The sequence below is a fragment of the Pelodiscus sinensis genome, chromosome 11 (assembly GCF_049634645.1).
Source record: "Pelodiscus sinensis isolate JC-2024 chromosome 11, ASM4963464v1, whole genome shotgun sequence".
Classification (NCBI taxonomy): Eukaryota; Metazoa; Chordata; order Testudines; family Trionychidae; genus Pelodiscus; species Pelodiscus sinensis.
This window is the reverse complement of record NC_134721.1, coordinates 45,676,033-45,701,677: the sequence shown is the minus strand read 5'-3', so window position 1 is coordinate 45,701,677 and position 25,645 is coordinate 45,676,033. Positions and strand designations below refer to the sequence as shown.

At 66.7% G+C, this 25,645-nt stretch overlaps 2 protein-coding genes across 6 annotated transcripts in view; one reads left to right on the top strand and one right to left on the bottom strand.

Moving 5' to 3' along the window:
- Window positions 1-993: 993 nt before the first annotated feature.
- MON1A (MON1 vesicular trafficking associated A) lies at window positions 994-19,121 on the bottom strand. Of its 3 annotated transcripts, none has more exons than XM_075939558.1 (7): window positions 18,985-19,121; window positions 16,134-16,271; window positions 13,903-14,367; window positions 9,864-10,626; window positions 4,692-4,839; window positions 4,053-4,260; window positions 994-1,909 (listed from the first exon to the last, which is right to left on the bottom strand). In XM_075939558.1, exons 2-6 carry the CDS (start codon window positions 16,249-16,251, stop codon window positions 4,120-4,122), a joined length of 1,635 nt encoding a protein of 544 aa, XP_075795673.1. In that variant the 5' UTR covers window positions 16,252-16,271; window positions 18,985-19,121; the 3' UTR covers window positions 994-1,909; window positions 4,053-4,119. The 3 variants fall into 3 exon arrangements, with proteins under 3 accessions (XP_075795673.1, XP_075795675.1, XP_075795674.1); XM_075939560.1 differs by lacking the exon at window positions 18,985-19,121 and adding an exon at window positions 18,828-18,958; XM_075939559.1 differs by lacking the exon at window positions 18,985-19,121 and having other exon boundaries at window positions 16,134-16,991.
- A 2,193-nt stretch (window positions 19,122-21,314) lies between these two features.
- The window catches only part of RBM6 (RNA binding motif protein 6), a 75,873-nt gene continuing 71,542 nt past the window's right edge, over window positions 21,315-25,645 (top strand). For 2 of the 3 annotated variants that reach the window (XM_075939554.1, XM_075939552.1), the window contains exon 1: window positions 21,315-21,466. The gene's annotated coding sequence lies outside the window, so the exon portion shown is untranslated. Of the gene's footprint in view, window positions 21,467-22,237; window positions 25,300-25,645 lie in introns of those variants that run through there. The other variant, XM_075939553.1, reaches the window with a different exon arrangement.

The following is a 25,645-nucleotide window of genomic DNA, read 5'->3' as shown; positions in this document are numbered from 1 at the left end:
TCCACCCCGGGTGCCCCAAGGAAGCCATTCCAAGGAGCACCCCCGCGCCTGTTTGTACCAGGCCCCGCTCAGAAGTGGGGTTCTGTTGTTCTAGGCCAGGCACTAGCCCAGCAAACGGGGAGACCCCTCATGCTCCTAAGCAGCCCCTCTCCCCCCATGTGCTGTGCAGCAAGGGAGCAGGGGGTAACTTGCCCAAACATTGCGGAGGGGCCAGGAAAGGCCAAGAGAACAGCCACGCCTGTCAGCCCCTGCTGGGCACAGTGCCCGCTCTGCACGGCCCAGGCCCCCACAATCATCGGTCGGGGTGAAAAGCCGAGAGGGTCTGAGTCAGCACTGGACCCTTCCCTGGCTGCCCAGCTTTGCTGTGCCCTCGCAACGGCTCGAAACACGTTTGCGCGGGCGATAACACGAGTCCCGTTGTCCAGAAACCAACTCGATGTGCAAGAGCCGTAAGAATCTCGGGGGCTGGCAGCATTCGGTGGCTTGGCTTCGCCACCCGGCCGCAGATGCAGCAATCCGCCTGGCGTACGGGGTTCCTTTTCAAAAGGGACGAGCCCCACAAGGTGCCGAGGTGCCGTAAACACCTGATGCTGTGTTGGAGCTTGGCCACGTGTGGGTACGCTGGGCCGGGGGGGGGGGTGCGGGGACTGGCCAGTAACTGGCAGCTGTAACCGTTTGGCGTTAAGCACAGCGATTTAAAGGAGCTCTGCCTTTGAAACTGCATTTCCAGCTGAACACGCTAACTCTAACCCATACGCCCTGGGACGCAAGGGGAGGGGCAGAGGCTTTGCGTTGTGCACGTGCGGGTGCTCGGTCAGCCACGAGGAAGGAAGGCTGGGACATGCAAGCCGAGGCTCAAACGCAGCAGGCAAACAGAGCCCCAGGGTACCGCTGGGTCTTAAAATCTCACCATTTCTGAGTCTGCTCGGGCCTGGCCCCCGCGGGCGGCCTGCTCCGTGCGCACTCAGGGTTCCCAGGCCATCACAAGGACGCTGCCAGCTTGATTGTGTTTATTTCTGGTAAACAGGCAAATGTTTTACAATTCAGCATCTTCTAGCCCATTCCCAGAGGAGCCGGCTGCCTTGGCCCAGTCTGGCAGCGCTGCTACAGCCCTGGTCCTCAGTCCCTGGGCAGCTCTGACAGGTGACACCCTGTGGCTGGGCCAAAGTTCACACCCACAAGGGCCGAGTGTGACAAACAGGCGCTGGGCTGCAGCGGCTGTGGGGAACACCAGCTGTCCCGGGCCTTGGGATGAATTGCAAGTGTGGGCGCCGCAGCTCTGCCTAGAAGGCAGACAGGCGGGTGACACTGCGCCCACGGCTCTCATGCAGCAGGGTCAGCCTGGGGGCACCCCGAGATTGCCTCCTGCAGCTGTCCCAGCTGGGGGGGTTCCTCTGCACTGTGCGGGATGCTGCCCACGCTGTGTGGGAACACCAGGCCAGCAGCCCCAGCTCTGCCCTCTGGGAGACACTCCTCCTAGTGACCCCTCTACCCTGCGCCCTGCCCTCTAGGGACAGCTGATCCCACCCAGTCCACACCCTGCTCCTGGCGCCAGGCCAGTTCCCACTGTGAGCTCTGCTACGTGCAGACTGGGGAGAATCCAAGGTCCCACCCGGAGCCCCAGTTCCTCCAGCGCCAGGCGGGGAGGGGCATCCTTCCAGCGCAGTCTGCTCTTTCGCCGGAACCGGAGTCAGTCCTTCGTCCATTTCGTGCCAGTAGAAACAGGTTCAGGTTCCTCCCCGGTGCCCGGTTCTTGGCCCCGCCAGGTAGAAGTGGGCCCGCTCTGTCCTCTTGGGAGAGCAGGGAGCCTCCCAGACCTCTTTAAAGCCCGGAGTTGTGCCTCTTCCGTCCCAAGCCCTCGGGCGCTGCGGGCGCTGGAGAGTCTCCGGCCAGGCAGGGCCGAGACGTCCTGGGCAGCCAAGACAACAGAGCATGAGGCCGGAGGCCAGCCAACCTCACCTGGCGCCAGCTCACTTGTGCTGGGCTCCTGTCTCCCCGCAAGGCAGCTGGACTGGGCCTGCCACCCCCACGGTGGCCCATGTCCCTCCCGCCCCACGGCCCTGCCTCGCCCAGGAGTTCAAAGCCTTCTCCAGCCTTTGCGTCCCTGTGGCGGCTCCTTTGCCAGCGCCCACGTCCGAGCGAGGCCCCGGCGCCTGCGGGCTGCGGTGCACCGGGCCGTCTGAACGCGGTGGGTGGGGCAGGCCGAGGATCTTGGCCCTGCTCCCGGCCACGTGTGGGGCGGGCTGGGGGAGGGCGGCGAGCCCTGCGCTTAGGACAGGAAATCCCTGGCACTGCTCCGGGCTGGGACCCGCCGGCTAAGCAGCCGTTCCGCAGACGGCCTGGGGATGACAGGCCCCAGGAGGAGGGAGGGGCTGACAGGCAGGGCAGCTGTGGCTGTGCGGTTCCCACAGGGCTGCCGGGCTTCTGGGGCAATATTCCCACGCCAGGCCTGGGATGTACCGGCCGGTTAACGTCCCCGCGCCGGCAAACCCAGCACCCGCCCTCAGGCGGGGGCTAACGGCACCACGGGGCTCCCGCTGCTTTCGCCGCTCCTGTCCCTCGGCCCCGGCCTCCCCGGTTCTGGGCCCAGCAGCCCCGGGCCCGGCAAGGAACCCAGGCCCCGTGGGCCCCATGCGGGTCGGGGCTGAGGCGGCGTCTGCAGGGAGTGGGGCAGGGCTGAGTGCTGCAGGCCAGGCCGCAGGGCGGGTGAGGCAAGGGCTGGCCGGGTTGTGAAACGTGCCAGGAAGGACGCGGTTGGAGCCTGCCGGGGTTCTGGGACTGGAGAGCCGGGCGCCCGGTCTGGCCCGCGAGGGAAGGAAAGAGCAGCCAAGCCCCAGACGAGCCCTTCTCCACACGCCCAGCTGGGGCCCGATTTCCCCCGCCCTGGGGGCCTCCCGGGACGCTGGGAGCAGGCGGGGGGGGCTACCCCCCGGGGCAGGAGCAAGCCCAGCCTGGCACTGGCTCGGCCCCCGCCCCCCAGAACCAGGTGAAATTCCAGAGTCCACCTGGGCGGGCGGCGCCCTGCCGGGCCAGGCCCTTGGGACGCTCGCTGCAAACTCCTAGAACAGAAACAGCTGAGACGCCTTGCACAGTGCTTGGGGGGGGGGGGGGGGGGGAACGCTGTAAGGCTGGGCTGAGGCCGTGCCAGAGACGGGGAGGAAGGGGGGGCTGTAAGGCCGGGCTGAGGCCGTGCCAGAGGCGGGGAGGAAGGGGGGGCTGTAAGGCCGGGCTGAGGCCGTGCCAGAGGCGGGGAGGAAGGGGGGGCTGTAAGGCCGGGCTGAGGCCGTGCCAGAGGCGGGGAGGAAGGGGGGGCTGTAAGGCCGGGCTGAGGCCGTGCCAGAGGCGGGGAGGAAGGGGGGGCTGTAAGGTTGGGCAGAGGCCGTGCCAGAGGCAGGGAGGAAGGGGGGGCTGTAAGGCCGGGCTGAGGCCGTGCCAGAGGCGGGGAGGAAGGGGGGGCTGTAAGGCCGGGCTGAGGCCGTGCCAGAGGCGGGGAGGAAGGGGGGGCTGTAAGGCCGGGCTGAGGCCGGGCCAGAGGCGGGGAGGAAGGGGGGGCTGTAAGGCCGGGCTGAGGCCGTGCCAGAGACGGGGAGGAAGGGGGGGGCTGTAAGGCCGGGCCGAGGCCGCGCCAGAGGCGGGGAGGAAGGGGGGGGCTGTAAGGCCGGGCCGAGGCCGGGCCAGAGGCGGGGAGGAAGGGGGGGGCTGTAAGGCCGGGCCGAGGCCGGGCCAGAGGCGGGGAGGAAGGGGGGGGCTGTAAGGCCGGGCCGAGGCCGCGCCAGAGGCGGGGAGGAAGGGGGGGCACACAGGCAATGGCCCTGCCCGGGGAGGTGCCACCCCAAGACTCAGGAAGAGCCCAGCGACGGGGGGAGGTGCAGGAGTCCTGGGAGGCCAGTGCCGGCCGAGTGCCCGCCGTGGAGGTGGCTAGCAAGGAGAGCCCCAGCTGGGCAGGGGGAGCGGGGAGCACGTGCCCGCTCACAGCGCCAGGCGACTCGGGAAGCTCCCGTCTCTCAGAGCCCACACTCCGGAGGGGGGGCCGTCTCCCCAGGGCCCCTCACCGCGCACAGCAGGGCGGGGCCTGCCCGAGGGCTCTGGGTGTGGCGGGCGCGCCCCAGGCCAGTCCCCTCAGTAGGTCTGCGGCGTCAGGATGAAGAGTCGCTCCTCCTCCCTGCGGATCCACTTCATGAGCTTGCTGACAGCGCTGAGCACGGCCGCCTTGGTCCCCAGCGGGCTGTAGCACACGTACAGCTCGAAGGCGCCGGTCACCTGGGGGGAGGGCAGCAGACCCATCAGAGCCTGGGCATGCGCCCGCTTCCAGATACCACGAGGGCTTCTGCAGGAGGCCCAGTGGTGACAGCACTAACCTAAGAGAGGACGCAGGACCCGAAGGAGATTCCCCTGACCAGCAAACAGTATAGGGCTTATGACACACACTAAGCCGTTCTTATTTCCCAGGCCCCCTCCTGACAGCGGGTTGGTATCCACGTTCCACATGCAGAGGAATGTACCCGCCAGCCTGACCATAGTGGGGCCTTCAGCTGCTCTCTCAGCTCGGTACCCCCCCAAGGCGGGTGGCTCTTTGCCCCCCTACTGGCCGGTCCCGGTCAGAGGAGAAAAGCCTGCTACTGCGGCCAGCACCGGACCCTTGACTCCAGAGCTGTGGCCGCGGCCGCTCTCCTGGGCTGAGTGGCTCTTACCCAGGCCAGGAGGTTCTCGCTGGGGCCTGTGACGTAGATGTTCTTCAGGGGGCGGGAGGAGTTGTGGGCCCGGCTGTGCAGGTACCGGTAGAGCTCCAGGAGCCTTTGCTTCTCCTCCTCGCTGACATACGGAGCCTCGACCTCCGGGCTGGAAAAACAACCCAGATCCTTACCCTGGCCCCGCGCACCAGAGCAAGGCCTCCGCGTCCCAGGGGGCCGCCCGCCCGGCACCCAGACAATGCGCTCCCGAGCCCCGCGGGCAGCCCGCCCGGCACCCAGACAGCGCGCTCCCGAGCCCCGCGGGCAGCCCGCCCGGCAGCCAGACAGCGCGCTCCCGAGCCCTGCGGGCAGCCCGCCCGGCACCCAGACAATGCGCTCCCGAGCCCCGCGGGCAGCCCGCCCGGCAGCCAGACAGCGCGCTCCCGAGCCCCGCGGGCAGCCCGCCCGGCAGCCAGACAATGCGCTCCCGAGCCCCGCGGGCAGCCCGCCCGGCAGCCAGACAATGCGCTCCCGAGCCCCGCGGGCAGCCCGCCCGGCAGCCAGACAGCGCGCTCCCGAGCCCCGCGGGCAGCCCGCCCGGCACCCAGACAATGCGCTCCCGAGCCCCGCGGGCAGCCCGCCCGGCAGCCAGACAATGCGCTCCCGAGCCCCGCGGGCAGCCCGCCCGGCAGCCAGACAATGCGCTCCCGAGCCCCGCGGGCAGCCCGCCCGGCAGCCAGACAATGCGCTCCCGAGCCCCGCGGGCAGCCCGCCCGGCAGCCAGACAGCGCGCTCCCGAGCCCCGCGGGCAGCCCGCCCGGCACCCAGACAATGCGCTCCCGAGCCCCGCGGGCAGCCCGCCCGGCAGCCAGACAATGCGCTCCCGAGCCCCGCGGGCAGCCCGCCCGGCAGCCAGACAGCGCGCTCCCGAGCCCCGCGGGCAGCCCGCCCGGCAGCCAGACAATGCGCTCCCGAGCCCCGCGGGCAGCCCGCCCGGCAGCCAGACAATGCGCTCCTGAGCCCTGCGGGCAGCCCACGGCGCCTGGGATCCGTAGGAACGGGCTGTCGGCGAGTGCGTTTCATCGAGCGCTGCTCCGAAACGGGAAGAGCGAGGCCACCAGACCGGGCAGGCAGCGCCCTCACCCTCGCGGCAAGCAAGGCCAGGGTGCGGCTGGGCCAGGCACACGGGAAGTGCCAGGAATGGGACTGCTTCTGAGATGAGAGTGGCCCCGGGGGGCAGGGAGCCAGCCTGCAGAGAGGCCTGGGGGGCAGGGAGTGCGGGGGGAGCCAGCCTGCAGGGAGGCCGCTGGGGGAAGCCGCACCGTCAAGGGGGTGGCAGTGGGTCTGGGATCCCACCATCTTGCCCTCCAGCAGACTGGCTAAGTACCCCCTTCCACCAACCCTTTCCCTCCCTCCTGGCGCTTGGCTGCAGCACCAGGGTGGGATGGGGGGGTGGGGGGCCATGCCCTGAGACCCTCCTTAGCTCCCACCCCTCGCTCTCGCCCCCACCTCCTGCACTGCTCCCCCAGACCCTCAAGGCCCTGCTCTGACTCCTGCGCTGAAGGAGCCAGGCGACGCCGGCTGTCTTCTATGGGAGCATCCGAGCGGCCAGGCGGGGCCAGCCCCAGGCCCGTCAGCCCACAGACGCTAGTGCCAGATGCCCCAGAGGGAGGGGCAGAACAGGGACCCCTCCTTGGTCGCCCAGCCCCAACCTCTGGCACACGGAAGCTAGGGGCACCCTCCCCGCCCAGCCCCAGCCTGGCTAATGGCCACCGACAGGCCCAACTCCAGGAATCTCGCGCTCCCTTTTGAGCCCTGGAATCATACAAGGCCAGGGCGGGCAGAGCCCTCAGGAGCCACCGAGTCCAGCCCCCACCCCCGACCCGACTTAACCAGCCCGGACGGGCTCCGTCCAGGCGGGACTTGAAAACCTCCAGGGGTGGAGATGCCCCCTCCCCAGGGAACCCAGCCCAGCGCTTCCCCCTCCTAGGGCACGTCCGCCCTGCAACACTATCCCAAAGAACTTCGGCTGCGTTTGCACTGGAGACAGTTCTTTCGAAATGGTGGCAAAATACCGTCACGCTGGAGGACTTCGTACTCTGGCTCCTGGACCAGAGCACGAGGAGGAAGGGAAGTCGGAGGAAGAGCGCTCCATTTCCAAACAGTGCTGTGCAGACGCTCCCTCTTTCAAACCAGGTTTTCAAAATAAGATACGCCACTGACCTAGCTCAATTCGTGCAGCTCATTTCGAGTTAAGCCCTGCAGTGTAAACACACCCCCAGTGAAATAGTTTTTCCTAATATCCAACCTAGACCTCCCCCTGTTGTGGTTCTGGCCTTCACCACATCCTCTGGCAAGGAGTTCCACAGGTTGGCTGTGCACAGCATGAAGACAAACTTCCCTTTGTTTGTTTTAAACCTGCTGCCTATTAATTTCATTGGGTGACCCCTAGTTCTGTGTGATGGGAAAGAGTCACACACCAGTCACGATTGTATAGATCTCTGTCAGACCCTGACAAGTCCCAGTCTTATTGATCTCTCCTCTTGGTGCGGCGTTCCAAACCCTCATAGTTTTCGCTGCCTTTTCCGAACCTTTTCCAACTCTAACATAACTTTTGTGGGACCGAGAGTACATGCCAGCCAGCCCCACAACCGCATGCCAGCCAGCCCCACAGCCGCACGCCAGCCAGCCCCACACACCCGCACGCCAGCCAGCCCCATACCTGGATGTCAGCCAGCCCCACAGTTGCACGCCAGCCAGCTCCACAGCTGCACGCCAGCCAGCCTGACAGCCGCACGCCGACCAGCGCCCCCCGGGGACCGACACAGCCGCACGCCGGCCAGCGCCCCCCGGGGACCGACACAGCCGCACGCCGACCAGCGCCCCCGGGGACCGACACAGCCGCACGCCGACCAGCGCCCCCCGGGGACCGACACAGCCGCACGCCAGCCAGCGCCCCCAGGGACCGACACAGCCGCACGCCGGCCAGCGCCCCCCGGGGACCGACACAGCCGCACGCCGGCCAGCGCCCCCCGGGGACCGACACAGCCGCACGCCGGCCAGCGCCCCCCGGGGACCGACACAGCCGCACGCCGGCCAGCGCCCCCCGGGGACCGACACAGCCGCACGCCGGCCAGCGCCCCCCGGGGACCGACACAGCCGCACGCCGGCCAGCGCTCCCCGGGGACCGACACAGCCGCACGCCGGCCAGCGCCCCCGGGGACCGACACAGCCGCACGCCGGCCAGCGCCCCCGGGGACCGACACAGCCGCACGCCGGCCAGCGCCCCCCGGGGACCGACACAGCCGCACGCCGGCCAGCGCCCCCCGGGGACCGACACAGCCGCAGGCCGGCCAGCGCCCCCCGGGGACCGACACAGCCGCACGCCGGCCAGCGCTCCCCGGGGACCGACACAGCCGCAGGCCGGCCAGCGCCCCCGGGGACCGACACAGCCGCAGGCCGGCCAGCGCCCCCGGGGACCGACACAGCCGCACGCCGGCCAGCGCCCCCGGGGACCGACACAGCCGCAGGCCGGCCAGCGCCCCCGGGGACCGACACAGCCGCACGCCGGCCAGCGCCCCCCGGGGACCGACACAGCCGCACGCCGGCCAGCGCCCCCCGGGGACCGACACAGCCGCAGGCCGGCCAGCGCCCCCCGGGGACCGACACAGCCGCACGCCGGCCAGCGCTCCCTGGGGACCGACACAGCCGCACGCCGGCCAGCGCCCCCGGGGACCGACACAGCCGCAGGCCGGCCAGCGCCCCCGGGGACCGACACAGCCGCACGCCGGCCAGCGCCCCCGGGGACCGACACAGCCGCAGGCCGGCCAGCGCCCCCGGGGACCGACACAGCCGCAGGCCGGCCAGCGCCCCCGGGGACCGACACAGCCGCAGGCCGGCCAGCGCCCCCGGGGACCGACACAGCCGCAGGCCGGCCAGCGCCCCCCGGGGACCGACACAGCCGCAGGCCGGCCAGCGCCCCCCGGGGACCGACACAGCCGCACGCCGGCCAGCGCCCCCCGGGGACCGACACAGCCGCACGCCGGCCAGCGCCCCCCGGGGACCGACACAGCCGCACGCCGGCCAGCGCCCCCGGGGACCGACACAGCCGCACGCCGGCCAGCGCCCCCGGGGACCGACACAGCCGCAGGCCGGCCAGCGCCCCCGGGGACCGACACAGCCGCAGGCCGGCCAGCGCCCCCGGGGACCGACACAGCCGCAGGCCGGCCAGCGCCCCCGGGGACCGACACAGCCGCAGGCCGGCCAGCGCCCCCGGGGACCGACACAGCCGCAGGCCGGCCAGCGCCCCCCGGGGACCGACACAGCCGCACGCCGGCCAGCGCCCCCCGGGGACCGACACAGCCGCACGCCGGCCAGCGCCCCCGGGGACCGACACAGCCGCACGCGGGCCAGCGCCCCCGGGGACTGACACAGCCGCACGCCGGCCAGCGCCCCCGGGGACTGACACAGCCGCACGCCGACACAGCCGCACGCCGACCAGCGCCCCCCAGGGACCGACACAGCCGCACGCCGACCAGCGCCCCCCAGGGACCGACACAGCCGCACGCCGGCCAGCGCCCCCCAGGGACCGACACAGCCGCACGCCGGCCAGCGCCCCCCAGGGACCGACACAGCCGCACGCCGGCCAGCGCCCCCCAGGGACCGACACAGCCGCACGCCGGCCAGCGCCCCCCAGGGACCGACACAGCCGCACGCCGGCCAGCGCCCCCCGGGGACCGACACAGCCGCACGCCGGCCAGCGCCCCCGGGGACTGACGCAGCCGCACGCCGGCCAGCGCCCCCGGGGACTGACACAGCCGCACGCCGGCCAGCGCCCCCGGGGACTGACACAGCCGCACGCCGGCCAGTGCCCCCGGGGACTGACACAGCCGCACGCCGGCCAGCGCCCCCTGGGGACTGACACAGCCGCACGCCGGCCAGCGCCCCCGGGGACTGACACAGCCGCACGCCGGCCAGCGCCCCCGGGCTGCCGTAGCGTGTGGGAGTCCCTCCTGTGGCTCGGGGGGGACTATGAGACTCGCAGGCTGGCCCAGGCAGCTGCTCACGGTTCAGTGCCTGCTCCCAGCCCCGTGCCAGCGCAGGCCCGTCGGGGGGAGCAGCCCCGGCTCTGAGCGGCACGGCCACAGGAGCGCCCCTCCACGGAGGCCAGGCCCGCCCCGCCCCGCCTCTCACCTGGTGAAGAGCCCCGAGCTCTTGGACTTGTAGAGGAAGTGGCGGAGGTCCGGGATGCCCACCTGGGCGACGCTGTAGAAGGGGGTGCGCAGCGCCTCCTGCAGGGCCGAGGCCACGCCGCGCTTGCGCAGGCGCTCCTGGAACCGGCGCTTGCAGTCGGAGACGCTGAAGAAGTCCTCGCGGTCGGCGGAGACCAGCAGCAGGCACAGGTCCGGGGCCTGCTCCAGGTAGGAGATGTGGGCGTGGAAGAAGCTGCTGGCGTTGAACTTGGGCAGGCAGATGGGAGTCCAGGCCTCGCCCTCCCGGAAGGAGGAGGAGCTGATGAGGTTGAAGAGTAAATGCAGGTCAATGGGGTGTAGGACCTGGTCCTTCCTGCGCACCAGGGACACCAGCTGGTTCCTGCAGAGCAGGATGGAGAAGACCAGGCTCCCGGCCCGGGCCTGCTGCAGGCAGGCGCCCACGGTGTCCCGCAGCCCCGGCGGCATGGGCAGGCAGCGCGCCGCGCCCATCAGGACGCTGGGGTCCCGCGCCATCAGGTCCAGCAGGCTGTCGGTGATGCGCTCGGAGCCGGCCAGCAGCCTGCGCAGGTCGTAGTTCTGCTTCTGCTGGAAGATGTGGTGGAGCTGGGGCCCGGTGAGCAGGCTCAGGATCTGGTAGTAGATGTACAGCAGCTCGTGGGCGACCTCCTGCTCCGACTGCCGCGTCCGGGCCACGGCCACCAGCACCAGCGGGCTCCGGCGCACAAAGACCACCTTGTAGCCATCTGCCCCGCGCGCGAGGAGAGGGAGGCCAGGTCAGCCCAGAGGGAACCGCGGCGGCACAGCTCCGTCGCCGTAGCTACAGCCCACACCCGGAGACGGGTGTAGGAGGACCACCTCCCTGAGCGGCGGTAGCCGGCTCTGCCACGGGGGTTGGGACGTCACAGCTGTGGCGCTCGGGGGTGGATTGCCCCCCCCCCCAACCTGAGGCGGGGCCCCTGGCCCACAGGAAAATCAATCAGGGCCACATGCAAGGGGAAGCAAAGTAATTCAAAAAACCCACAAACCCGCCCTGGCCTGGCCCCCAGATGAGAAGAGGGAAGATATCCTCCCTCCCCTCCCCTCCCCTCCCCTCCCCTCCAGCCCCTCGGGGGTCCCGGGGGAGGCGCCAGGGCTCTGGATGTGCAGGGCTGGGTTCATTTTTCTGAGGGCCCCTAGGCTCTGGGGTGGGGCCACAAAGGAGGGGCTCAGGCAGTGTGCAGGAGGGGGGCTGCCAGGGAGCAGCTTGAGGGTGGGGGTCTGGGTGGGAGGTAGATGCAGGAGTGGGCTAGAGCTACAGGCGCAGGAGCTGGAAGGGTGCAGGAGTAGGCTGGGGTGGGGGGTGTAGGCAGCAGGTGGGGTACAAGCGGTGAAGGCAAAGGGTCTGGGCAGGAGGGGGTGCAGGGTCTGGGTGGAAGGGAGGGGGCTGGGGCAGGGTGGGGGTGCGGGGTCTGGGCAGGAGGGGGTGCAGGAGCAGGGTGAGAGGCAGGGTCTGGGTGGGGGGACGGGGTGGGGGTGGGAGTGTGGGGTTTGTCAGGACAGGGACAGGGAATGGGGGGGCTACCTAACGTAGCTCCGGGGGACACAGGTGGCTGTGTGCAGCTCTGCGCGCCGCGGGGAAGCGCCCCCTGGAGGCCCCGCCCTGCTCCTGCAGTCTGGGACTCCTGGCCAAGGGGAGCGCGGGGGCAGGACCTGCAGGGAGGGGTTCTCCGCTTCCTCCCCGCCAGCATCTGCCCTGCTGGCTGCAGGTTCCTCCGTGCAAGGGGCCCCCCCTGCAGCCCACGCCTGGCCCAGCCGAGGAAGGAAGCGCAGCCCCCCCGCACAGGAGCCGTGTGACGGGCCAGAGCCACGGGCTTGCCACCCTCCACAGGCCCAGGCCACCTCTGCCTGCCCTGGAACCACCTCCCAGCGGCCCCTTTCACGCGCACACTCAGCACTCCCGGGTGCCGGACTCACACACGCCCTTGTGGCAGCCGCGTGTGCACGTCAGGCAATGGTGTGCGCCGGTGCAGGGCCAGCTACAGCCATGTGTGCACGTCAGGCAATGGTGTGCGCCGGTGCGGGGCCAGCTACAGCCATGTGTGCACGTCAGGCAATGGTTTACGCTGGTGCAGGGCCAGCTACAGCCATGTGTGCACGTCAGGCAATGGTGTGCGCTGGTGCAGGGCCAGCTACAGCCATGTGTGCACGTCAGGCAATGGTGTGCGCCGGTGCAGGGCCAGCTACAGCCATGTGTGCACGTCAGGCAATGGTTTACGCTGGTGCGGGGCCAGCTACAGCCATGTGTGCACGTCAGGCAATGGTGTGCGCTGGTGCAGGGCCAGCTACAGCCATGTGTGCACGTCAGGCAATGGTGTGCGCCGGTGCAGGGCCAGCTACAGCCATGTGTGCACGTCAGGCAATGGTGTGCGCCGGTGCGGGGCCAGCTACAGCCATGTGTGCACGTCAGGCAATGGTGTGCGCTGGTGCAGGGCCAGCTACAGCCATGTGTGCACGTCAGGCAATGGTGTGCGCCGGTGCGGGGCCAGCTACAGCCATGTGTGCATGTCAGGCAATGGTGTGCGCCGGTGCAGGGCCAGCTACAGCCATGTGTGCACGTCAGGCAATGGTGTGCGCCGGTGCGGGGCCAGCTACAGCCATGTGTGCATGTCAGGCAATAGTGTACACTGGTGCGGGGCCAGCTACAGCCGTGTGTGCATGTCAGGCAATGGTGTACGCTGGTGCGGGGCCAGCTACAGCCATGTGTGCACGTCAGGCAATGGTGTGCGCCGGTGCGGGGCCAGCTACAGCCGCGTGTGCACGTCAGGCAATGGTGTGCGCCGGTGCAGGGCCAGCTACAGCCATGTATGCACGTCAGGCAATGGTGTGCGCCGGTGCAGGGCCAGCTACAGCCGTGTGTGCACGTCAGGCAATGGTGTGCGCCGGTGCAGGGCCAGCTACAGCCGCGTGTGCACGTCAGGCAATGGTGTGCGCCGGTGCGGGGCCAGCTACAGCCATGTGTGCATGTCAGGCAATGGTGTGCGCCGGTGCAGGGCCAGCTACAGCCATGTGTGCACGTCAGGCAATGGTGTGCGCCGGTGCGGGGCCAGCTACAGCCATGTGTGCATGTCAGGCAATGGTGTACGCTGGTGCGGGGCCAGCTACAGCCGTGTGTGCATGTCAGGCAATGGTGTACGCTGGTGCGGGGCCAGCTACAGCCATGTGTGCACGTCAGGCAATGGTGTGCGCCGGTGCGGGGCCAGCTACAGCCGCGTGTGCACGTCAGGCAATGGTGTGCGCCGGTGCAGGGCCAGCTACAGCCGTGTGTGCACGTCAGGCAATGGTGTGCGCCGGTGCAGGGCCAGCTACAGCCGTGTGTGCACGTCAGGCAATGGTGTGCGCCGGTGCGGGGCCAGCTACAGCCGCGTGTGCATGTCAGGCAATGGTTTACGCTGGTGCGGGGCCAGCTACAGCCATGTGTGCACGTCAGGCAATGGTGTGCGCCGGTGCGGGGCCAGCTACAGCCGCGTGTGCACGTCAGGCAATGGTGTGCGCCGGTGCGGGACCAGCTACAGCCATGTATGCACGTCAGGCAATGGTGTGCGCCGGTGCAGGGCCAGCTACAGCCGCGTGTGCACGTCAGGCAATGGTGTGCGCCGGTGCAGGGCCAGCTACAGCCGCGTGTGCACGTCAGGCAATGGTGTGCGCCGGTGCGGGTCCAGCTACAGCCGCGTGTGCACGTCAGGCAATGGTGTGCGCCGGTGCAGGGCCAGCTACAGCCGCGTATGCACGTCAGGCAATGGTGTGCGCCGGTGCAGGGCCAGCTACATCCGCGTATGCACGTCAGGCAATGGTGCGTGCAGGTGTGGGGCCAGCTACAGCTGCGTGCGCCGGTGCGGGGCCAGCTACAGCTGAGACGGGCCCAGGCCTGCCCTGCGCTCATCCACGCCGGTGCCCCAGCTGCTCTGCACAGCGGTCGCCAGAGCGTCACGTCTAAGCCCAGCCAACGCCCCCAGGGAGCGCGTGCCCCTGCCACCAGGTACCTGCATGGATAGACCGGATGGCATTCTTCTCCGCCTCCAGGAAGGACACCAGGGCCATCATCACCCCGGTGGTGCTGGAGAGCGCCTCCTCGGAGCCGTAGCGGGAATACACCGGCTTGCCTGCCTCGCTCAGCACGAACACGTGCTTCTGGTGCATGCGCCAGGCCTCCATGGTCACGTCCTCGTCCTCTCCCGAGCGCTCGGAGTCCCGCCGGGCCGCCTGCGGAGACACGGCCTCCTTGTCCTCCCGGCTCAGCCTCATCTCCTCCTCCAGGTCCAAGGCCACGCCCGTCAGCTGCGTGCTGAGTTCGCTGAAGTCCTTGCTAATCTGCTCCATGCTGGTCTGGTCTGCTCGGTCCCCTGGCCCCTCCTCGGGGCTCCTGGACGCCACCTCTCCGTCCTCAGGGCTCGTCAGGTCCTCGTAGGACTGGGTGTGTGCAAACATGGCCCCCTCCTGGCCTGCCCCTGGGAACCAACACAGAGCTTTGACCTCTGCTCCCCTAACCAGAGCGAGCGCCGGGGGTCTGTCCAGGTGCCAGCCAACAGGAGCCGCTCAGACGGCTGTCGCAGGCCGGCTCAGGGGACACCCGGGGGCTGACTGGCCTCTTGGGACGTGGGGGGGTTGGGGTGTGAGCGGTCTGGGCGGCTGGATGCGCCGGGGACTGGCCGGGACTCCACGGTGAGGCTGGGACCGTGGCCCAGGCGCTCGCGTGTCCCTGGCCTGGTGTCCCCCCACGTGGTGTGTGACAGCCTGGCCGGGGGTTGGCACGACGGTCCTGCGCCTCTCCGACAGCGCGACACCCCCTCCCAAGGCTGGCGCCTGGTTTTATGGCCCCGCTATCTCTGCTTGGAGCTGGGGGACTTTACCCCGGCCCGGGGAGGCTGGCACCCTGCCAAGGCCATGCGGCGCCGAGGCTGAGATGCTGCCAAGGCCTCTCGGCAGGGAAGGGCAGGGCAGGGCAGGGCAGCCCCCGGGCTCCGTGCCCGCAGCCTTCACCAGCTCAGCCAATGCCCGCGTGGGGGGCGGAGCACAGCAGCCGCCAAGGGCCCAGCCCAGCGGGGAGGGGCGTGCGTGACAGCCCTCGTGTCGGGGGCAGGGCGACGGGGGGAGGGGTTCCCATCTCTGGCTAAGGTCGGACCCTGGCTGGTCTCTCCAGGCGGTTAACCCCGAGGCCTCGCTCCTCGCCCCCGCCGGCACGTTACTCTGGGGGGGGGAGGGAGGCATCCCAGCAAGCTGCCCTCTGGCTCCGCCCCGCTCTACCCATGGGGTTAGACATCACCCCAGAACCCTGGGCCCTTCACAGGCCTGTTAGCACCACGGGCCCAGCCACGCTCCCACCACCCAACGCTCACAGGCCTGTTACCGCCACGGGCCCGGCCACGCTCCCACCACCCAACGCTCACAGGCCTGTTACCGCCACGGGCCCGGCCACGCTCCCACCGCCATGGGCCCGGCCACGCTCCCACCGCCCCACGCTCACAGGCCTGTTACCGCCACGGGCCCGGCCACGCTCCCACCGCCACGGGCCCGGCCACGCTCCCACCGCCCCACGCTCACAGGCCTGTTACCACCACGGGCCCGGCCACGCTCCCACCGCCCCACGCTCACAGGCCTGTTACCGCCACGGGCCCGGCCACGCTCCCACCGCCCCACGCTCACAGGCCTGTTACCGCCACGGGCCCGGCCACGCTCCCACCGCCCCACGCTCACAGGCCTGTTACCGCCACGGGCCCGGCCACGCTCCCACCGCCCCACGCTCACAGGCCTGTTACCGCCACGGGCCCGGCCACGCTCCCACCGCCCCACGCTCACAGGCCTGTTACCGCCACGGGCCCGGCCACGCTTCTAGGAATTCGCTAGGGGGGACCCGAAGGTGGGGCAGCATGTTTGTGGGGGGGCAGTGCCAGGTGGAGGGAGAGCTCTATGGAGCCAGGCCCCCTCTCCTGAGTGGCTCCCCGGTGGAGGGAGCAGGCCGGCGAGGACACGTCGTATGACTCCAGGGTCACTCCCAGTGCTGACTGCTGCCAAGGGACAGCCTAAGCCGTGGGGCGGGCCTTCGTTGCCGTTCTCCCTGCTGGTTGGCCTGCGTGCCTGTCCATCGACCCAGCCACTGCTCGGTACCCCGGCCAGGGCCCGAGTCCTCCCAGGCTAGCCCGGGAAGGGGGGCTCTAGGCCTCCCCCAGGGCCAATCTGCCGCGGGGGCGACCGGGGATCCTGGAAATGCCCCTACCTGGTTCCGTGCCCTGGACCAGCCCTGGCATGGGGCTCTCCGACCGCTCCGGGTGCTGCCCGTCTGCTGGCCCCAGGGATCCGGGTGCTGGCCCTTGCTTGTGCACGTCTGCAGCCATGGCTCCGGGCAGGCAGGGACCTGCAGGCAAAGGAGACCGTCAGCTGCTCTCGCGTTGGCCTGGCTGCTCCCAGCAGGCGGGGGGAGGAGGGGGGGGCAGGGCGGGGCGCCACTCCGGAGACGTCTGGGGGACGGCAGCAGCAAAGGCCGGGCAAGCGATCCACTCCTCTCCCGAGCCTAGTGCCAGCCTATAGCCATACGGAAAGACACCGCTACGCCCCCAGCCCTCCACTGAGCCGTCTCCCCGCTGGCCCCCTTTGCCCAGCAGCACAAGGCTGCGGGGAGCCGGAGCTTTGCTCTTCCCCTGTGCACTGCTGCCCGCAGCCACGGTGCTCTCCTCCAGCAGGGCTGCGGCTGTATGGAGTCGGAGCCAGAGCCGGAGCCGAGGCAGCTCTGGGGAGGGGCAGGGCGAGGGGCTTCTGCTCCTTCCTCCACTGGCAGGGCAGAGTGGGGAAAGCAGCACAGTTACCAACAGCTCCTCCATCTACTGTCCCACCTTCAGCCCCCCGCCTCCAGCCAATGCTCCCTCTAAACTTTTCTACCCATGTGTGGAATAATTGTTGTTCTGTGCACCTAGGTGCGGATGTGCACCACCAGGAGAAACACCTGCTGCTGGCTGGGAGCAGGCTGCTAATCAGCTGGGCAGCCTTGGAAACTCTCCTGCAGCTGCCCTGTGAGGAAGGGGGTAGTTCTGCGGGGTCGGGGGGCTGCATGCAGAGGGGCGCTCAGTGCCCGGATGTTACTGGTTAATGTGACAAAGGGGGGGGGGGGGAGTTTGTTGTTTCAGCCCAGAACTGGAGCCGCAGCGTCTGGTGCCCTGTGACCCCGGCTCTGCTCAGAGGACACGGCTGGGTCCGGCCAGACACCAGACAAGGGGCTGCAGAGGGGAGACCCCACGACCGGCCCAGCTGACCCCAGCGAGGGGAGAACATTGGAGGGGGAGGGGAGGGGAGAAGAGGGGCCCAGGCTGGGGTATTGGGGGCTCTGCTGGGAGACGGGGGCTGTTTCTGGGGGATAGGGCAGGGCAGGCAGGACTCAGCCGGCTGCAGGGAGACTGACATGGGGGCGGGGGACCCAGGTCCACTGGAGTGGACTCCCCGAGAAGGGGCTGTCTCCCTGCCGCTGGAGAGAAGGTGCCGTCGCACTGGAGGGGGGGGTCCTGCTGGGGACCGAGTGTGGGCACGCCCTGAGAGCCAGGACTCAGCGCCTGGCCCCCAGGGGACACTGGGAAGGTGGGGAGGGGAGAGGAGGGGAAGAGCGTGGGGTCCTGGACTGGGAGTGGGGCAGAATCGGGGGAACTCCTGTGAGGCCACGTGCCCCCCCAGCACCGGGAAGAAAAGACTGGGACTTGCCCCCCGCTCTGGGCCTGGCGCATCTCTGGCCACGTCTCTGCCTCCCAGGCCGGCGCTCGGCCACGTCCAGGCTGAGCTCCTGTTGGCACTGCCCCGGTGGGGGCCGGCGGGTCCGGGGAGGGCCCTGCCCAGGGGACCTGTGGACAGAGCCCTCGGGGGGCTCCGTGGAGCGCCCTGGCGTGGGGCCACGAGGAGCAGAGTGGGGGCGTGCGGCCATAGGGAGCCAGGCTGGGAGTGTGCAGGGGGGCGGCCAAGCGCGGCTCATTCGGTCACTGCCGCAGGGCTGCCCCCCCCAGGCTCCGAGCCCCCTGGGGGCCAGCAGATGAGCGGCGGCGGAATCGGGGCGGATCCTGGAGCCCCCCCATGCTTGGCTCTCACCACAAGGACCCTGCACTCTCCGGGTGAGGAGCGATGGGGGCACCCAGAGGGGCCACAGAGATGGGCGTCTCGTCCGTGCCCCCCCCCTCCTTCGGCCCCTCCCACCACTGCTACCGACTGGTCTCTTGCTTTCAATCAGAGACGCCCCAAATGGCTTTCGAAGTGGCTCAGGCTCTACTAGAAGCAGCCCCCCACCCACGAAGGGATGAGTGCACTACAGCCCTTGACTTCCACCTGCACGGGGTCCCTGCCCCACCAGCCTGCCCCGTGCACGGGGACCCTGCCCCACCGGCCTGCCCCGGGCACGGGGACCCCGCCCCACCGGCCTGCCCCGGGCACGGGGACCCCGCCCCACCGGCCTGCCCCGGGCACGGGGACCCCGCCCCACCGGCCTGCCCCGGGCACGGGGACCCCGCCCCACCGGCCTGCCCCGGGCACGGGGACCCTGCCCCACCGGCCTGCCCCGGGCACGGGGACCCTGCCCCACCGGCCTGCCCCGTGCACGGGGACCCTGCCCCACCGACCTGCCCGTGCACGGGGACCCTGCCCCACCGGCCTGCCCCGTGCACGGGGACCCTGCCCCACCGGCCTGCCCGTGCACGGGGACCCTGCCCCACCGGCCTGCCCCGTGCACGGGGACCCTGCCCCACCGGCCTGCCCGTGCACGGGGACCCTGCCCCACCGGCCTGCCCCGTGCACGGGGACCCTGCCCCACCGGCCTGCCCGTGCACGGGGACCCTGCCCCACCGGCCTGCCCGTGCACGGGGACCCTGCCCCACCGGCCTGCCCGTGCACGGGGACCCTGCCCCACCGGCCTGCCCGTGCACGGGGACCCCGCCCCACCAACCTGCCCCGTGCACGGGGACCCTGCCCCACCGGCCTGCCCCTGCACAGGGAGGCCGGAGCAGGCGCCTCTCTCGCTCGGGCCCCTCGCACACTCCGCGCTGTGCCCAGGCTCCCCGGGGCTCGGAGAGCAGCGGCCGGGCCCGCGCGCTCAGACCCACCTGGCTCCCGCAGCGCTCGGGGCCCCGCCTAGCGGCTGCCCCCCCGGCCATCCCGGCCCTGCCCCTGCCCCTGCCCCCGCAGCGCACGCCCGGTGCAGCCTGGGGACTGTAGTCGGCCCGGCCCGCCTGCCCCTCGGCCCGGCCGCTCCCTCCGTCCCCGGCCGGCCCGGCTCTGCGCCCCGGTAGGAGCCCGGGGGCTGCGGCTAACTCAGAGCCCCTCGTTCCGGGCCCGCCGCTAACGGGGGCGTCCTGCTGCCGGGGGGCAGCCCAGGGCTTAGTCCCCATAGAGCGCCCCCCGCGCAGGGAGCAGCCTGCACCAGTCACCGCCTGCGCTGCTCCCTGCTTGGTCCCTTGGTCCCCGGCTGGCTCCTGCCCCCCAGCTGGTCCCTGGCTGGCCTCTGCCCCCCAGCTGGTCCCTGGCTGGTGCCCTGGTCCCCGGCTGGTGCCCTGCACCGTGCCGGGCTGGCTCCTGCCCCCCAGCTGGCCCCTGGCTGGTCCCCTAGTCCCTGGCTGGTCTTCTGAGCCCCAGCTGGTACCCGCACCCTATCTGGAATCCTGGGCCCCTGTGCTGTGCTTGGCTGGTCCCCTGCCCCCCAGCTGGCTCCCGGCTGGTACCCTGCGCCCTGGCTGGTACCCTGCACTCCAACTGGTCCTCGTGCCTGGCTGGTCCCCTGGTCCCTGGAGGGTCCCCTGGGTCCCAGCTGGTACCCTGCGCCTGGCTGGTACCCTGGCCTTGCCATCGCTGAGCTGCTTCCCGAGTGTTTGCTTGTGTAACTCTGCCCCTTCGTGCTCAGGCCTCTCTGGAGACAGCGGAGGGGTGGGTGACCAGCAAGGTAGCCGGGTTTGCTGAGGGCTCCCTTATTTCAGGTAAGACCAGGGGACTGTGCAGAAGATCAGGGAAATGGAGCCAGGCGAAGGGGCTGGGTGAGGGGGCGGCGCATGTCACTCATCGCTGGCAAACGCAAAGTTCTGCACTTTGCAGTAAGTTCAAGAACTTGTCATCTCGTCCTCGCGCGTCTTTCCATGTCCCCACAGCCGCTTCCCTGTGCTGTGCACGAGCCCAGGAAAATTAGATTGAAATAACATTGGGGCTGCCCACCAAAGCACTCGGAAGCCAGGAAACGGTGACATTCATGTGTCCCTCGGCCCAGCCAGTCCCTCTCTCCCTGCCCTGGTGCCTGTTTCAGGGCATTGGCACAAGCTGTTTTCCCGCTGACTACTTGCACAGGAGGGACGGCGCTCAGCAGAGGAGCCCACAGGCCAGTATTCATTGTTATTCTAATCTTTTCGCGTGGCTCTGCATGCCCCCCCATCCCAGCACTAGTCAAGGGGAGATGAGATGGGCCAGGCCCAGCGCCAGGAAGACCCATTTCTTCCAGAGGGTCCAAATGTAGGGGTGATAGTGGAACCATTGTGTCTAGGTACAGACTAGAGGCCTTTGCTTTGTGATATCAGAATAATTATGTCGCGGTGCTCTGGGCAGGCCACTCCGCTGGCTGAGTTACCAGTGATTTCACAACCACCAGGGGTAGGCAGTGATGTATATTGCGGACACACAAGGCGAGTGCCTAGGGCAGGGATGGGCAAATACTGGCTTGCAGGCCAGATCTGCTCCACTAGGATTAGCCCCGGCGGGCCTCCACTGCTATATTTACTGGAATGTCTGCACGTACTGGCGATCGCAGCTCCCGTTGGCCACACATTGTCGATTGCAGCCAACGGGAGCTGCGGGAAGCAGCGTTCCAGGCTGCACCTCTTCCCGCTGCTCCCATTGGCTGCAAACGACAATCTGCGGCCAATGGGAGCTGCGCTCACCAGTCCCTGTGGCCTGCAGCAGGGCTAACCCTGGCAGACCGCCGCCATGTTATGGCCCAGCCACTGCAAACGAGTCTGATGCAGCACCCAGATGTTATGTTAGCTCCATCAGTGCCCAGATGTGCAGGGTTCCTCGGAGATGGGTGCCTCTGGCTCTCAGCTCGGGCTTGCTTCCCCCGAGCCCGGATTTCTGTGGCCGTGTCATTAGGGCGAGGGCCTTGCCTGCGTGTGGCCCCCCCACGGAGATTGGCTTGGAACCCTCATTCTGGCTCTTTGTTTGCCGCTAGAAGCTCCCCGGGCCCCTCCCGGAGCTGGGGCTCCGGGCCAGGGCGCAGCGGGCGCCGGGTGCCCAAGGGAAGCGCTGGCGAGCTCGGCCCGCCAGACCCTACGCCGCAGCACTACATCCCCCAGGATGCCTCCGCGCCCGCGGCGGCGAAGCGTCCGGCCCACGTGCCCTGCAAAGCACCTTGGGAAGCGTAGTCTGCAACACGCGCCTCGCGCGCCGCAGCCGCGGCGGGCGGCTGCGCAGTGCATGCCGGGAGCGGTCGTGCAGCGGCGCGCCCGGACTCTATGTCCCATGGTGCAGCGCGGCGGCGCCGCCCAGGAAGTTCCGGTTTCCTCTCGGCGCTGCAGCGGGCCTGGGGCGGCGGTTCCGTCGGCGACTGAGGTGAGGGGGGGGCCCGTCCGGGCGGGGGGCGGGAGCCGAGAGCCGAGAGATTCCCCCCCCCGCGCGACCCCCGCTCTCGGGATGGGGGCGGCGCCGCTCCGGCCGGCTCCCCGCGCGCCTCGGCCCAGCCCGCGCTCGCCTGGTGGCGGGACACGCGGGGCGGGGGCGGGCCGGGCTCGGGGCGGGGGGGTCGCCCATGCCGGGTCCGGGTGGGGGTGGGGCGCTGGGGGGGGTCGCACATGCGGGGTCCGGGTGGGGGTGGGGCGCTGGGGGGGGGTCGCACATGCGGGGTCCGGGTGGGGGTGGGGCGCTGGGGGGGGTCGCACATACCGGGTCCGGGTGGGGGTGGGGCGCTGGGGGGGGTCGCACATGCCGGGTCCGGGTGGGGGTGGGGCGCTGGGGGGGGTCGCACATGCCGGGTCCGGGGGGACGGTGTCAGCTGTGTGGGTTCTCAGCTGGGGGTATGCGTGGGGTGTGTGAGCTCTCAGCTGGGACTTCTCGGGCTCTGAGGTCTGGAGAGGCTCATACGGGGCAGAGGGAGGTTCATCACCGTGGGCCGGAGGAGGATTCCCGTGTGGGGCCTTGCTGCAGGATTGACCATGGCGAGGTTTGAGGAAACCTTGTGCCAGACCTTCTCACGCTGTCAGTTTGTTCGCAGGAGTTTCCTGTCTCTGACACTTTGCTGGGGAGACATTGGTTGTGGGGGTGTTAAGAGAGCCTGCAGGATCCTGGGCTGGGGGGACAGGGTGGGAATTGGGGGTTTGCCAATGGGATGCCTAGTTTCTGGGAATTTTGTAAGGCAAAATCCTGGCTAGGAAAGTGTCCGTTTTGGGCAGGCAGCTGTCCATGGAGGATCCTGGCTGCTTTTGTTGGAGATGGAATGATTACAGGGGTTGCAGCTTCTGAAGGGGGTTCCCCTTAGCCAGGGTGCTGCCTGGTAAATTGCTGTGGAGCTGTAGTGTTTCAGTTCTAGGGAGTTGTAGTCCTGGAGGTGTTGGACCTGGAACAGCACAGATAAGTTTTAACGCTCCTTAAGTGACTGTCTGGGTTGAGTGAAGAAAACATGAAGGTGTTTTTGTGGGGATGAGGGCTTGCAGTGTGGCAGGATTGTGGCCCAGATGGCTCTTAGTGTCTGTTGCCAGGCCTGTTGGAATGTGCTTCTTGTTGCGCATATAATATGGTTAAGATTTATCACCTGTCATATGATACCATGTAACATGAGTGTTTCTGCAGTTTGACTTACGTATTTGTTAATGCACATGTAAAGCTTGTATCTTAAGTTATATGGAAATGTGTGTATTGTTTTTGAAATGACATGCAACAATAATCCAGGGGTGTCAGACTTCCAGTCTGCCAAGTGAGCTTCTGAAATAGATTAATGCGGCAGAAGCAAAATTTAATTCTGGTTTTTATATGTGAAAATAAGTTTTTGAATGCAACACAAGTTCCAGATTAACACAGCATTATAATGGTCTGTAGATTCACTGAGCTGCCTCGTCTACTTTCGGTATCTATGAGTTCAAATTATTGAGATGCGTAATTGCTTTAATAACACATGTACAGTACAGTTTTGTACACAAGGTAATAGCACTCTCCCCTGGATCTTTGTACCAACTTGTCAATAGTGGCTTGCCCTCCATGAATATGGGGAAGAATGTGAGTCTTAATTCTGTAGCCCCAGCATCTAGGAATAAACTGTAATGCATGTGCAGTAGGGGGCAGAGTTAAACTTGTATGTTCACCAAAAATTCTGTATTTTTTGGCTCTTGAGAAACTAACTCCAACTGTAATTTTCTCTAATTTTTTCATATAATTGTATTTAGGGTCTTAGATAAGTGGTATAAGACATTTAAAAATGAGGAAACTAAGTTTTAGTTTGAAGAACCTCATTGTGAAACATCTCTCAGGGGATCTCTGTCCAGTCTTGCGAGTTAGTACTGGGATCTGAGCTTGTACAGTCAAGTCAGAGTCTTTATGGTGGAGCAGAAGTGATGTCTGTAGTTAAGGGTTTTCTCTTTGTTATGGTACTACTCTAAGGCCCTGATCAAGATCAGGCTCCATTTTGCCAGGTCCCGTAAAGACACCTATGAAGAGACCGCCTCTACCTTTGTGGCATCCAACCAGCTCTGAAGCAGTAGCCACTCTCAATAGCGAACTAGCCACACTCTAGTGGCTAGTGTGTTGGATACCACGGCTCTACCACCAAAGAGCTTGCCATCTTTAAAAGAAAATTGGACAAAGAATCAGTGTGGACATCATTTGGGCTGTGGAAAAAATGATTTGGTCCAAGGAGAGCATCATCTGTGAGCATTATTAGGACAGTGGATGGGATAGAGTGGGATATTCCACTCAAAGTAATTGTTTAAATGGGGGACCATAAATGGAGGGTAATATGTGGATGGCATGATTTCTGCCCCATGCTGGAGGATGGCAAAGTTGGATTTCTACCTTTTGGTCAGTGAATCTTATCAGCAACATTGGGAGCCCTTAGATGGCTCTTTTTATCCTTCCAAAACAGAGGTTACAATACTGATAGCATGGCACTGGGGGAGCTCTAAAATTCCCTAGTTGAAGCCATGGGAATACAGTCTGCCACAAAATCTGAAAAACAAGCAGGTAAAACCCTCATCAATCCTTCCCAAATGTTCCGATTTGTTTAAAATACAGGTTGAATCTCTGGTCCGGCAACATTTGTGGTCTGCCATGATGTGAGTTAGGCTGATGGCCACTTATCATGAGTGTGACCAAATTTCCCACAGTCTCATAAGTTTGTTTACAGCCACCAGGCGTGGTGCTTGGTGTTTTGTGCTGTGATTTAGCCCTAATATACCCCTAAATGTCTTCTAAGAGCAGTGAAAGTGTTGGTAATGCTGCTAAACAGTGTAGATCAGTGCTTCTCAACCAGTGGTACAAATACCCTTAGGTGTGCTTGAAAGACGTCTGGGAGGAGGGGGTGTACATCAACACAACTGAAATTTGGAGAAAACTGAATTTTTAAGTTTTACAGTGTTTTATTATTTTTGTACTTTTTACACCCCAAAATTTCATCGCCCGCCCAGCTATGATTAAGTTGTTTAAAACAAATGTGTTGAAATGGTAGAAAAAAATTGATGTGTCTGAAAACTATAGGTAGTGGGGGTACTTTATAATTGTTTTTTAAAAAGGGGGTACTTTGTTTAAAAAAAAAAAAAAGGTTGAGAAACACTGGTATAGATTTCCCATGGCTCGGCAAACTCTCTGGTTTGGCACTGGTCAGGTTCTGAGGTGCCAGACTAGAGGGGTTCAACCTGTACATCATATAGGTAGAAAGCAGGGAGATGCAAGGAATCTGGAGCAGTTTAACTTTCAATCAATCTGTGAGCATCATAGGCTAATAGGATGATAAGTAATAGCCAGCATGGAGTTGTCGAACAGGCTGGTTGAACATGATTTAACTTCCTTCTTTGACAGGATAATTGGCCTAGTGCAGTGGTCACCAACCAGTAGATCGGGATCTACTGGTAGATCTTGGAGCCTCTGACAGGTGATTTTGACAGGTTTGGCCAAGAAGTTATCAATCCCAGCACTTCAGCTGCCATTCCCCTCCCCCAATTGTTGCACATCTCCTGCCCTTTGCCTTGGAGCTGTCTCCTCTGGAGACTCTGCTTTCTGAGCAGGGCAGGGGAGGGAGAAGAGGGGCACTGATGTCAAGGTGCCCCCTCCCACCCTGTATCCTATCTCCACAGAGCAGAGAGGGGGCACAACAGGACTTGGGATGGAGTTTGCTGTCTGCTTTTGGGAGTAGTGCAGGGCCAGGACAGGGGTAAGCCCGCCCCACCCAAGAGCCACCTGAGGTAAGCAGTGCCCAGCTGGTGCCCACCTCCCAAAACCCTACTCCAGTCATGAACTCCATCCTGCACCCCAAGTCCCTGCCCAGCTCCGAGCACCCCTGCATCCAAACACCCTCCCACAGCCTGCACCTAGAACCCCCTCGGAAACTCCAACTGCCTGCCCCAGGCTCAGCGCAGAGCCCCTCATGCTCCATATTCCTTAATCCAAGACCAGAGCCTGCACCCCAACCCTGTGCCCCAGACTGGTGAACGGGAGGAAGGGTGAGGGAGGGAGGGAGGATGGAATGAGCAGGAGAGGGGGCCTCGCAGGAGCACAAAGGAGGCGGGGCAAGGGTATTTGGGTTTGAGG

Coding starts and splice junctions, on each gene's coding strand:
- MON1A (XM_075939558.1), bottom strand. CDS start 16,251: ATGGCTGCAGACGTGCACAAGCAAGGGCCAGCACCCGGATCCCTGGGG. Junction 10,627..13,902: donor CATCCGGTCTATCCATGCAG/GTACCTGGTGGC, acceptor CGCGCGGGGCAG/ATGGCTACAAGGTGGTCTTT. Junction 4,261..4,691: donor GCGAGAACCTCCTGGCCTGG/GTAAGAGCCACT, acceptor CCCTCCCCCCAG/GTGACCGGCGCCTTCGAGCT.